Raw genomic sequence first — 12,104 nt, forward strand, 5'->3', positions numbered from 1 at the left:
GTGCAGGCCGCAGAGCACGGCGAGGTCGACGGGTGGGGAAGAGGGCGGCAGCGCGGTGGGGTAGAGCAGCAGCAGAGGGGCGGCCACGGCGCGGGTGCAGCGCGTGCAGGCTGTAGTGGTGGAGGGCGAGTGCGGCCTGGAGCGGCGGACACGACGTCAGGCGAGGCGGACGGTGTTCGACAGGGGGAGAGGGGAAGAGGAGGCCGAGGGCCTCACCGTAGTTGTAGGGCTCATGGCAATGGGGAGCGGGGAGGAGGTCGGGGAAGACGGCGACGGTGGCGGGGAGGCGGTCCGGCGAGGGAAGAACTCCGAGCGGTAGCGTCAGGGACCGGCTCAGGCGTCGATCCAGATCGAGACGAGAGGAATCCGGCAGAGAGGCTCAGTGCGGCGACCCTGGAGGAGCGGGCGGGCGGAGGTGGCGGTCCTCAGGCGTGGCGTGCCGGGTGGAGGCGTTAGGCGACGACGCGGTCGTGGGGGAGGGAAGGGGGTCGCTCCCCCGATCCAGAAACGGGGCGGAGTGGGGGGGCGAGCGAGTGGGGGGAGTGGGGGCGATAGGCTAGGGTTTCTGTCGGTGGGGAGGTTATGGAGGGGTTAGGTGGGCCGGCCGGTTGGATGGCCAGTTGGGTTGAGGCCCAGCACGGGGGGTTCCCTTACTTTTGTTATTTTTTGTTTTACCTTTTGATCATTTCTCTTTTAGTCTTTAATGTATTTTAGTTTAATTAAAGGATAAAATAAACTTCTAAATTAGTATTATCATCTAACCCACGGCTACAAAAAGTTTGACCCCTAAATAAAATGTTTTAATATTTTATAATTTAGAAAAGGCATTTAATTAATGTTTTAGTTACTGTTTTAATTATCATAGTGCATTTAATTATTTTATAGAAATGTTGTTTCTCTACCAATATTACCTATGATTTAATTGCCACAAACCGAACATTTTTGTTTTATTGTTTGAAAACTTTTGTTGTATGCCATATTTGGAATTTGAATTTTGAATCGGTTTTTTGAACTAACGAGGGATTAGCAACAGTAACAGAGGTGACGTGGCATCCTTAGCAGAGTTTTTCTGTAGCCTAATTATCCGGGCGTCACATGTTCTTCCCGGGAAACTTCTTTGGGCCAAGGGGAAGACATTGTGGAATTAGTTCGTAGATGATGGGTTATCTCAATTTAATGTTACCATTAGATTTATCTTAATTACTTCTCTTGTATTTGCGGATGCATGCATGGAGGGTATAATCACAAGTGCGTGTTTGTTCAAGTTAATACAATGCCTTAGCTCCAGTCCACCCACACAATACTTATCAAATCAATGAACGGTAACTTAACGAATCATGGTGTAAGTAACTTGCCCAGATTCCTGTGTGTCCTCAAGAGCGTTTTTGCTATTATAAGGAACACCAACGACTTGTCCTTGGCATACATAAGGATTGGGACACTTGTTGCACCTATTTACTTTTGTTACTTTTTACCTTGTTACAAATTATTTTACGATCAAATTATCTATCAAAACTATCTTTACAACAATTATAGTGAAATCTTACTGGAAACTACTTATCAATTCCTTCTCCTCCTCATTGAGTTCGACACTATTACTTATCGAAAGTACTACAATTGATCTCCTATACATGTGGGTCTTCAGCTTCCTTCACGTACCGGCTTTCTGAGGTTGCCTTCCCGGGGTCCGGGTTACACCTCTCGGCAAGCCATCTCAAGGTCCTTGAGCCTTAACCTCGTCAACACTGAAGCTATATAAAGGGCAAGAAGGGCACAATAGAAGGATATCTGCCCTTTCTGTCTAGTTTTAGCATACTGGATCATGGAGATCGGCTTCCCATAGTTTTTCTTGCCATACTACCGTCAAAATCTCCATCATAACTCGTTGAGATTCCCTAACTCGACAAGTACCCACTTACATTGTAATTATTGATATCCTAGATATATAAGAGAAAGAGCAAGGCATGAAGTAGGGCTTTTGCGCACCTTGTGAGCCTAAGCCTGAGTAACTAGTTTGTCGCTCTTGTGTTCTAAATCTACTATTATCCTGACGTGACGTCCACTCAACTACAAATTTCACTCCATGAAAAAAAATCTATAAATTCTGCGTACTAGCTCTAATACCATATTGTTAGGACCAGGCGAAATTCTCTCAACACATTGACTTACTATAAGAACTCACAAAAATGTTACCATGCATACACTAGACGAGCATAATTTGCAATTTGGATGTAGCACTTAAAATTGTAGAGTAATTAAGAGGCAAATAAAGTAGAAGTAACTAGAGGGTAATATTTCGATAAAAAATTTAAGCCCTTGAATCTAGAGAGTAAAAGTTGTAAGTTTATGAATGGCAAAGATGGTTTGATCAACCTCTAACTCGTATTTAATCCCCTGGATATAGAGAGTATTCTTTTATACCAACACCCACATATAAAGGATGCTTTGACTTTCGTGAGAAATAAAGACACAAATCTGAAATAGAAATTTAATCCAGTTGTACAAAAACAATTTAGACAAAGTCTACCTCAGCCTGTTCTTCTTTTTAAAGAAAATAGCATGGTTTTTTCTTGTTAGCTAAATCAACATGCTTTTGTTGCGTGTACACCAAGAACTAATAACAACATTCCAAAACACTTGGATGGACATTAGCTGCCGAAGTCCTAAACTAATCCATCAGAATGCCGTTCTAGAACTCCGAATTGCAGAACCTGAAGCAAAATCCAACCTCTCAGCCCATGAAATTTCATCAAAAAGCCGTTCGAAACCAGGGATATTTCCCAATCAAAAGAATGCCATCCCATGTGGCAACGTCTGGTGGCCAGGAAGCCTTTGTCCGCCTACTGGATAAGAAAGATCACATCCCTCCCTTCCCAGACGAGCAATAGCCTTTCCTCCCACCTGCCCCTGGCAATTACCCTTTTGCCCTCACCGGCGGTGTCGACCATCCGCCGCCGTATCCCGTGAGAGAGCCGGTGGTAGCCCGAGGACTCTCCCATGGCGGCCATATCATCGCTTCCGTTCGCTGCACTGCGCCGAGCGGCCGACTGGAGGCCGTCGACGGCGACTGCCGCGGTGAGCGTCTCCGGTGGCGTCATGCTCAACGCGAGGGCTCGGCGGGGCTCACGTTCGGTGGTGCGCTGCGTCGCTACGGCTGGTGGTGAGTTTGCTCGCGCTCTGTCTCTCGTATGGTTGCTTGTGGCCTGGCAGACGCCGCAGTCCCCCATCCCTCTGCATCCAGCTCGCGCTGCGGTGCCGCTCGAGCTAGGCAGCGCCGATGCGTTGCTGCAGCGACCGACGGGCATCGTACTTGGTACGAACTGATACACGGTGCCGCTGAGCTGCAAGCTAGTGAGTTTGAGCGGGGTAATATGACACCCTGTTCCATTCCTGCTCCCATCCCAAACCCTCGTTTCGTTTGAACAGGGTGCCAGCACGCCTTATACCAATTTTTAGCATCTAATTGTTCAATTTTTCGCACCACCGGGCACTGGTTACCCTATGATTCTTTTTGCGACAGTTATCTTTTTAACTCATTATTTACCATCAAGGTATAGTTCCTGTTGTGCATTCGAGGTAATATGACATCAACCTGAAATTAGAAATGGTTATGTTCCCTTATACTACTCATGTGATTGAAATTCAGTCTCATTTCCTGGAAATTAGCTAGAATATTAACGGTAAAGGCCCTCCCTCCATTTAATTACAGGTTTAATCTGGATGGTACTATCAAGAGAGTATGTAAAGCACTACTGGAAACTAATCGAGCGATGCAAACTAAGACATTGAACGGTTCAACTAAACCAATTGGTAGCAATTCTGTTGCAGAATGAACCAGCAGAGCAAGTTTACAGTGTCTGAGTTAGTGTGGCACCTTGTTATTAAATTTAATGGATACTTATTCGTTAAGCTGGTGAGGTCTCAATTGGTGAAGGCACCGACCTGTGCCTCTCATGGTCTCAGTAACGTCTTGCACATGCAGTCTATGACTCCATGAGTTTGCCAGCGGCTAATGCTTTTACTTGTTTATTTTAGGCCGATTTATAAAAAACTTTTGTGGAGTTTCAGTTTACTAGCAAAGTTTAGATATTTTCTGTTAACCGGCGAGGCCTCTACATGGGGCTGCAAGGACTGGAAGGTCATGCTGCTAAACTCTTTAATCCTAACAATTGTCGCTTTTGGATTGGTTCCTGTGATGAACTGATGATTAGTGTTTCAGTCTGTTAATAGGGTGTTTGTGCTACAAATCCCTTAATTTATCCACCATTTGTGCCTGTGCTAAAATCTATACATGCCTTGTGCAAAAAAAGTTTAGGGTCAACTGTTGGAAGGCTAAAGATTTTTGTTAGTTGAATTATGGGTATCAGTCCAACTTTCTTGCTGCTGGGACATGGTAACGTGTAGCAACTACGATGCAGCCTGAAGCGTTTTGAACGTGTATAAAATGCACATAAAGAGAAATGGTGTGATTATATACACAAGAGAAGCTTAATCATGTGAACTATAACCAAATAAAGGATTTTTTTCTGACCTTTTTATCTGCTCTGAATCTTTTGCAGATATCCCACCTACTGTGGCAGATACAAAGATGAACTTCCTGAAGTCATACAAACGTCCTATTCCAAGCATTTACAGTACAGTCCTACAAGAACTTTTGGTGCAGCAACATCTGATGAGATACAAAAGTACCTATCAGTATGATCCTGTGTTTGCTCTTGGATTTGTCACCGTCTATGACCAGCTTATGGAAGGGTACCCCAGCACCGAGGACAGGGATGCCATCTTCAAGTCATACGTAACGGCGTTAAATGAAGATCCTGAGCAATACAGGTGCATATCAGAACTCATATAAATGGCTTTGAACCAGTGACATGCTAGCATCTTTATCTTTATATTAGATTGTACCTTTTTCCATGTTCATATCCTGAATCCTCAAATTAATTTTCATAACTACTGGTACAAGTGGGATTGTTATAATTCTCTTCTGTTAATTTTATGCATGAGTATATCTATTACCCCTCAACTCTTTTAAATATGTTAATAAACCCTTATTTTTTTCTTAGAGAGGTTTTATTAACTTATGCACCTTGCTGCTTCTGTTAAAATTTCCCAGTTTACACTAGTTGTTGCTTACGTGTTTGTATGCTTGGGTCACTAGTTAGTCTGCTTCCTTGGCACCAAAATCTCATGTATTATTTGGTACTAGTTTGTTTGCTTTGTTGGCATTAATAAAAGTTTTTCCTCTGTAAGCAATTTTCTTGTTTCAAACAAATGTTAAGAGTTTTTACTTCTCTGTTTAGGGCTGATGCACAAAGGATGGAAGAGTGGGCACGCTCACAAAATGGTAACTTGTTAGTTGAATTTTCTTCCAGAGATGGGGAAATAGAGTCCATTCTGAAAGATATATCAGAAAGGGCCCAGGGTAAGGGAAACTTCAGCTACAGCCGGTTCTTTGCTGTTGGCTTGTTCCGTTTGCTTGAGCTCTCAAATGCGACGGAGCCAACCGTACTGGACAAGGTTGTTCTTGCCATTATTTATTTTGTTTGCACATTTCCTTCTAGTTGTTACTTTTTTTCTTCCCAATTTTTTTCCTTTTCCCATCATTGTTTGTTTCCTAATTTTTATTTTGAAAGGAATTGTTTTTCCCAGACTATTTTATTTTGTGAAGAACAATATTTTTCTAGAATTGGGCACAAAAACAGTGTGAGTGAAATGTCAATATTACCCATCTCTTCTTCACAAAACAATTAAGTTGCCTATTTTCCCTCCCCAAAGCAAGGCACTGAAGCACAATGAGTTAATTAATTACTCCCTCCATTCCAAAATAGATGACTCAACTTTGTACTAACTTTTCCCTCCGTTCCAAACATGGATTTCGAGTCGCTCGACTAGTCGCGACTAGTCGACGACTAGTCTATGAGTCGCAAAAATATGGTCGACTCAGCTTAGTGTCGACTCGCGACTCTGAGTCGCGACTAGTCACAACGCAGGCTCGACTTCTTCCGAGTCGCTGCCCCAGAGCGACTCGCATGAGTCGCGACTCAAAAACCATGGTTCCAAAATAGATGACTCAACTTTGTAACTTTGTACTAACTTAAAGTTAGTACAAAGTTGAGTCATCTATTAAGTTAGTACAAAGTTGAGTCATCTATTTTGGAACGGAGGGAGTACTATATATGCACACAAAAATTAAACAATATTAACCATCTTTTGAAAGGAGTAGCTTTTTTTAATGATCAAGAGCAAAGTAGGAACACAATGGCATTGATATAGGAGGACAAATATTTTGAGAAAATGTGAACAGACTAAAAAGACATCTATGTTTTGAACGGGAGTGAAATTATTTGGATTTGTCAGAGACGGACTGTACCTTCAAATTTGTCATGAATAATAGTTTCACATTTTTCTTTTTAGTTACTATATATGCACACAAAAATTAAACAATTAATATTGCTCTAGACTGCAAAATGTGAAACTTCATCTATTTTGGAATGGAGGGAGTAAACCAATTGAGGGGATGATTTGCATCTGATATTTAGTAACCAGAAGTGCTTTAGGACCACCGCGGCGTTCTTTCATTGCAAAACATAGAACTACTAATCTTAATGTATTTACATAGCTTGCCTGCTGTATTGACCATCACCAATATTGTTCAGGGGTTTAGGTTGTAAATTATGCTGTTTTTTCTTGAGCTGAAATAGAAATAACACATTAGGGAATTCAACTCATTCGGTGCATGTTGCTTGTTGGTGTGTCTATGTACACATTCAGATATTTCTATGGGCAGATCCATTGACGTTAGGTTTGTTGCTAGATTTTCTTTTTTCAACCTCTACTTTCCACCGGTATGCTACACTCTTCTACTCAGTACAGTAAGGCCACCTTGTGACTGCGTACTTCTCTATTTTGTGTTTCAAGTAGATCTATGCGAATGATAACTTGCCATTTCTGGTTGGTCTTAAGATGTCATTTACATTCTTGTGTTTCCTCTTCTCTCTTTACTCGTCTCTGAATGACCAGAGAAAAGAACAACTCTGCTAGCTTAATAATTTGGGCCAGGGCTGCTCAGCAGAGAACTTGGTAGCAGTAGCATTAAGGGTAATACTTGAAAAGCATCAGTGAGACATCTAGCATATACTGAAGTACATCAGACATTTCAGTGAAGCATTTATATACTGACTGATATAACAATAGATACTGACTTTTCTTCTTGCTCAATAGCTTTGTGCTGCTCTAAACATCAATAAAAAGAGCGTGGATAGAGACCTTGACGTTTACCGCAACTTACTCTCGAAACTGGTTCAAGCCAAGGAACTTCTCAAGGAATACATCGAGAGGTAATCTCTTAAACCATTTTTACAGTGTAAGACTCTTATTCCAATTAATTGGACTCAGCTAACTTGAATTCTCGTTGCAGGGAAAAGAAGAAGAGAGAGGAGAGATTGGAGACGCCCAAGCCGAATGAGGCTGTTGCAAAATTCGATGGAAGCGCTTATCCCTTGAAGCATTAACTCAACCTTTCCCCAGAGGACAGCTTGTCCGGATAACAGATATTAACAGTTATACGCATCTGGATAGCGTTGAGAACTATCGGGGGCATCTTTGGCTGCTCTTCGCGCGAGTGTAGTACATTATTCGTAGTATTGAGTTTGGTATTTTGTAATTTCTCCTTCTCTGTGTTTGAATGTATCGTTTTCTTCACTTCTTTGACAATATATGAAGAGGTATCTGGTGAATGTTACAAGATGAGGAAAAAAAATATTTTGGTGAAAAAGAAATCATTCTGACTTGTGTTGTTTATCTGAATCTGTGTGTACAAAGCTGAATGAAGTTGCAAGTGTCTGAGGAGGAAATCATCATAATAGATACAGGGGTGCAAGCCGCAGCCTGTTTTTTCCCGCAAAACTTATCAATTAGCTCTAAACTTTGTTCATCACTTGCCTAAATTTTACATTACATTTGTACTATGCTGTTGTCCGCTAGCCCATACCGCTTGCATCGCTAATAATAGATCATTTCATGCCAGATCATCAGAAATACCCAGATAAAATGCAAGTACTAAAAAAACTAGGGAATTTTACATGATGCCAGGTAGATGTGTGAATGGCTTAAGACCTACCAGTAGTATTTCAAGCTATACGAAAATTCAAAGGGCGAGCTGCATGGTTTCCATGAAGGGCCAAAATGCATTTCTACAGTTATTACAGGGCCAGAGCTGCAAGGCCATTTTTACGCCATATCTTTCCGGTCCCACGCACCCTGAAGACCACAAATCACAAGCGCTCTGAAGCCTCAGCATCCAATCCGGGGTCTCCACGTGTCGCCTACGTCCAACGCAACCTCCCCCGTTCATAGGGCCATACAGATAAGACTCGGATAAGGCGGAGCCGGTCGCGCCCGTCAGATAGATCACAGCCGCCCTGGTCGCCGTCCGATGTGCCACGCCAGAGATAACACCGGGAATTTCTTATAAGCACCCTATTTGTACCCCGTGACGGCCACACACCACACAGCACAGCACCACCACCCGCCACCTCAACGCACGCAAAGGCCGAGGAGGACAAGCTAGGAGGAGCGAGCAGCCATGGCTTCGTCGGTGGCCGCCGCGGCGAGCGCGTTCCTCGGGACCCGGCTGGCGGACCCGGCGCCGCAGAACGGGCGCATCGTGGCGCGGTTCGGCTTCGGCAAGAAGAAGGCCCCGCCGAAGAAGGCCAAGGCGCCCCCGACCACCGACCGGCCGCTGTGGTTCCCCGGCGCGCAGGCGCCCGAGTACCTCGACGGCACGCTCGTCGGCGACTACGGCTTCGACCCCTTCGGCCTCGGGAAGCCCGCGGAGTACCTGCAGTACGACGTGGACTCCCTGGACCAGAACCTGGCCCAGAACCTGGCGGGCGAGATCATCGGCACCCGGTTCGAGGACGCCGACGTCAAGTCCACCCCCTTCCAGCCCTACGCCGAGGTGTTCGGCCTCCAGAGGTTCCGCGAGTGCGAGCTCATCCACGGCCGCTGGGCCATGCTCGCCACCCTCGGCGCCCTCACCGTCGAGTGGCTCACCGGCGTCACCTGGCAGGACGCCGGCAAGGTACGCAACGTCGTTTCGACCTCATGCATGTACAGGCCCTAAATATATACTGCAGGGCGTACGTGCTGATCTGTGCGACGATGCTGGCAGGTGGAGCTGGTGGACGGGTCGTCGTACCTGGGGCAGCCGCTGCCGTTCACGCTCACCACGCTGATCTGGATCGAGGTGCTGGTGATCGGGTACATCGAGTTCCAGCGCAACGCGGAGCTGGACCCGGAGAGGAGGCTCTACCCCGGTGGCTCCTACTTCGACCCGCTGGGTCTCGCGGCGGACCCGGAGAAGAAGGAGACTCTGCAGCTGGCGGAGATCAAGCACGCCCGCCTCGCCATGGTCGCCTTCCTCGGCTTCGCCGTGCAGGCCGCCGCCACCGGCAAGGGGCCGCTCAACAACTGGGCCACCCACCTCAGCGACCCGCTGCACACCACCATCTTCGACACCTTGGGCTCCTCTTAAGTGGTCGGTGGTCGAGCAATTTCTGTCAGCTCGGCTGCAAAATGGACGAACGCGCGTCCGTGTAACGAACGTGCTTTTCGTTTTGTATATGACGAGTGATGGATGAGAGGGTATCGCAAAGATCCTTTGTTGAGTAATGCAGGTCTGATCACATAGGAGAGCTGCTGGGACTTGGTGATTTGTAAAATATGAACCAATGGTGACTTAATGCATCCACTTGTACATCAATCTTGAGCTCATCTTTTGTTTCGTTTTTTCGATTACAAAGATAGCATCCACGCAAGTGCAATCACACTACAGAATTGACCGGGACCGCCCTGCCACACTGCCACTGAGCTTGCTACCCCTTTTATCTCTTTTTTTTTTGAAAAAGGAGGCTTGCCCCCGGCCTCTACATCTGAACGATGCATGCAGCCATATTATTAAAAAAATCTTAAAGTATCACAAGGTCTTCAAAGTATTACTGCTCGCAAAAGGAGCAAAGAAAAATAAAAAACCGCAATGCCGCAACCGGTATGAATTAAAGGACTAGGGCCCTAGACTCATGTCCTGTTATGCGACCGCCATCCAAACCGGTTGACGCCCCCCTCGTAGGCGACACGGGGGACCAACCTCCGCCGCCAGCGACCCTCCCCACGTCCCGTCTCCCCTCCGCCGCCGCAGGTAGTCGGCGTCGGGCAAAGCCCGTGCTGCGACGCGGTGGCGGAGGGCCTCTCCCCTCTCCCCCGGATCCATGGGTAGCGCGGGCGCCCAGATCCGCGGAGGTGCGGCCCCCACTTCGGCCCACGGCGGCGCGGCGTCCCAGCTGCGGTGGCTGTGGTGGTGCCGGTGGGAATCGGCCAGATGCACAGGGGGCGGCGACCCCATGGCTGGGTGACGGCGCGCCCGTTCGTCCGACCGGTTCCGGCTCGTCCCGGATCTGATGACTACCGGACGGCGCAGGGGGTGGCGGCGGCCCGGTGTGGCCGGCGATCTGGACATGGTGGTGCCGGCGGTTCGATGGTCTGCCGAAGATCCAGGACTATCATCGTCTCCGACTCGATCTGCTCCGATTCGTGCTAGCTCTGGTACAGGGAGACTGTCGTCATCTCCCGGTGCTGGCTGCATGGATCTGGTGGCGGCGGCTGGATCCTTTTGATCTAGTCTCCGAGACTCCGACCGAGAAGGCGGCGGTCCGTGCACAAGAAGCTGGATGGAGTTCTTCGAACAGATCTGGGTGAAAACCTGCTCGTGGCTAGATGCCAAAGCCGGCGATGGCGGCGCTCTACGACGTCGTTCCCTTTTTGAAGGCATCACGGTGGAGAAGTTCTAGACTACTATCTGCTACCTTCGGGGGAAACCCTAGATCGATATATCAGAAGACGGCGACGCGATTGTGTCGTTTCCCCCTTGGGGGCGTCTTTCTTGGAGGTGTACGCGGGCTCGAGGGACCAGCGAACGACGTCTTTTGGTGGAGCGGTGCCTCACCATACACATGGATGGTGACAGATCTCGCTGGCATGGCGCCCTGGAGATTAGGAGTCTGATGTGCGATGATGGACTCGCGCAGGAGGGTGACGTTGTCTGACATCGTGGTGGCGTCGACGGCAGCTAGACCGGGCAAGGTGGATGCAGAAGTACAACACTGAAGGTGGATTGGTGGCACGTGGCTGCGGCGGCCTCATCGATTCAATAGAAGCCCAAAGAGGTGCATATGGTACCCAAATAAGAATAGGATAGATATGTCAAAAGCAGCCTGGCAGGCGTCTTGATTGAGGAGTGCGCCGGACTGGTAGGTGCCCCATACCCGATAGGCGTCCTGGTTGGGACCTCAGGTCTTAGATGTTTAGGTTTGGCTGCGATGTCTGTTTGGTATTAGGCCCAGGCTATCAGTGCCCCTTCATCAATTGGATAGGAGTAGCGACAGTTGTTGCTTAGACGGTGGCTTTAGTATTACTGTTGTATGACTTTGTAAGGTCTTGTGAGAATAACTAATAAAGTGGCCGTATGCATCGCCCAGATGCAAAGGCCGGGGGTCCTCCTCCTTGTCTAAAATAAAATAAAATCCAAACCGGTTGAATATAGCCCGTGCTACCATCTCCCATTGGTTGCACCCAGTAACCAGTGGCTCCCTGGAGTCCGTAGGAGTGAGTAAGGACCACGTACGGATTCATGTCGTAGCTCTGTAGATGACATGCAAGAAGTTTAAAATGTGTTGTCTGTTAAAAATCATATCATTCCTGCAGTTCCATATAGCCCACATAAATGCACATATTTCAATTCGAATACGAGCCGCAGTAAAATGTTCCACCCCAGCTAACCCCTTTGATCTCTACCACTGAATCTTCCCTAAAACCATGTATTTCTTTTCCTAGTTCACCTTCATGTTCCCCGACATAGTATTCAATCTACACACTGCTATTCTTCAAGGATGAATTTGAAATCTTAGTATTTCAAGCAACGAAACAATTTCATAAGCACCTTTAAAAGCAATAAATCCTTCTATTTGCTTCACATTATAGTAATCATATACACCATTAGCATAAAAGTAAATGTTTCATCACATTGGAAAGGAAGGTGTGGAGCCTTC

At 46.8% G+C, this 12,104-nt stretch overlaps 2 protein-coding genes across 2 annotated transcripts; both read left to right on the plus strand.

The window, feature by feature from the left end:
* Positions 1-2,742: 2,742 nt before the first annotated feature.
* On the plus strand, positions 2,743-7,800 carry LOC123188272 (protein THYLAKOID FORMATION1, chloroplastic). Its single transcript, XM_044600321.1, has 5 exons — positions 2,743-3,160; positions 4,560-4,830; positions 5,301-5,517; positions 7,222-7,337; positions 7,418-7,800. The coding sequence occupies exons 1-5, from the start codon at positions 2,998-3,000 to the stop codon at positions 7,509-7,511; spliced, it is 861 nt and encodes a 286-aa protein (XP_044456256.1). The 5' UTR covers positions 2,743-2,997; the 3' UTR covers positions 7,512-7,800.
* A 686-nt stretch (positions 7,801-8,486) lies between these two features.
* Positions 8,487-9,763, plus strand: LOC123188273 (chlorophyll a-b binding protein CP29.2, chloroplastic). The gene is made up of 2 exons (XM_044600322.1): positions 8,487-9,082; positions 9,173-9,763. The coding sequence occupies exons 1-2, from the start codon at positions 8,585-8,587 to the stop codon at positions 9,533-9,535; spliced, it is 861 nt and encodes a 286-aa protein (XP_044456257.1). The 5' UTR covers positions 8,487-8,584; the 3' UTR covers positions 9,536-9,763.
* Positions 9,764-12,104: the final 2,341 nt, after the last annotated feature.

Source organism: Triticum aestivum, chromosome 2A (genome assembly GCF_018294505.1).
Source record: "Triticum aestivum cultivar Chinese Spring chromosome 2A, IWGSC CS RefSeq v2.1, whole genome shotgun sequence".
NCBI classification, from domain to species: Eukaryota; Viridiplantae; Streptophyta; class Magnoliopsida; order Poales; family Poaceae; genus Triticum; species Triticum aestivum.

Coding starts and splice junctions, on each gene's coding strand:
- LOC123188272 (XM_044600321.1), top strand. CDS start 2,998: ATGGCGGCCATATCATCGCTTCCGTTCGCTGCACTGCGCCGAGCGGCC. Junction 3,161..4,559: donor CTGCGTCGCTACGGCTGGTG/GTGAGTTTGCTC, acceptor AATCTTTTGCAG/ATATCCCACCTACTGTGGCA. Junction 4,831..5,300: donor GAAGATCCTGAGCAATACAG/GTGCATATCAGA, acceptor TTCTCTGTTTAG/GGCTGATGCACAAAGGATGG.
- LOC123188273 (XM_044600322.1), top strand. CDS start 8,585: ATGGCTTCGTCGGTGGCCGCCGCGGCGAGCGCGTTCCTCGGGACCCGG. Junction 9,083..9,172: donor CCTGGCAGGACGCCGGCAAG/GTACGCAACGTC, acceptor CGATGCTGGCAG/GTGGAGCTGGTGGACGGGTC.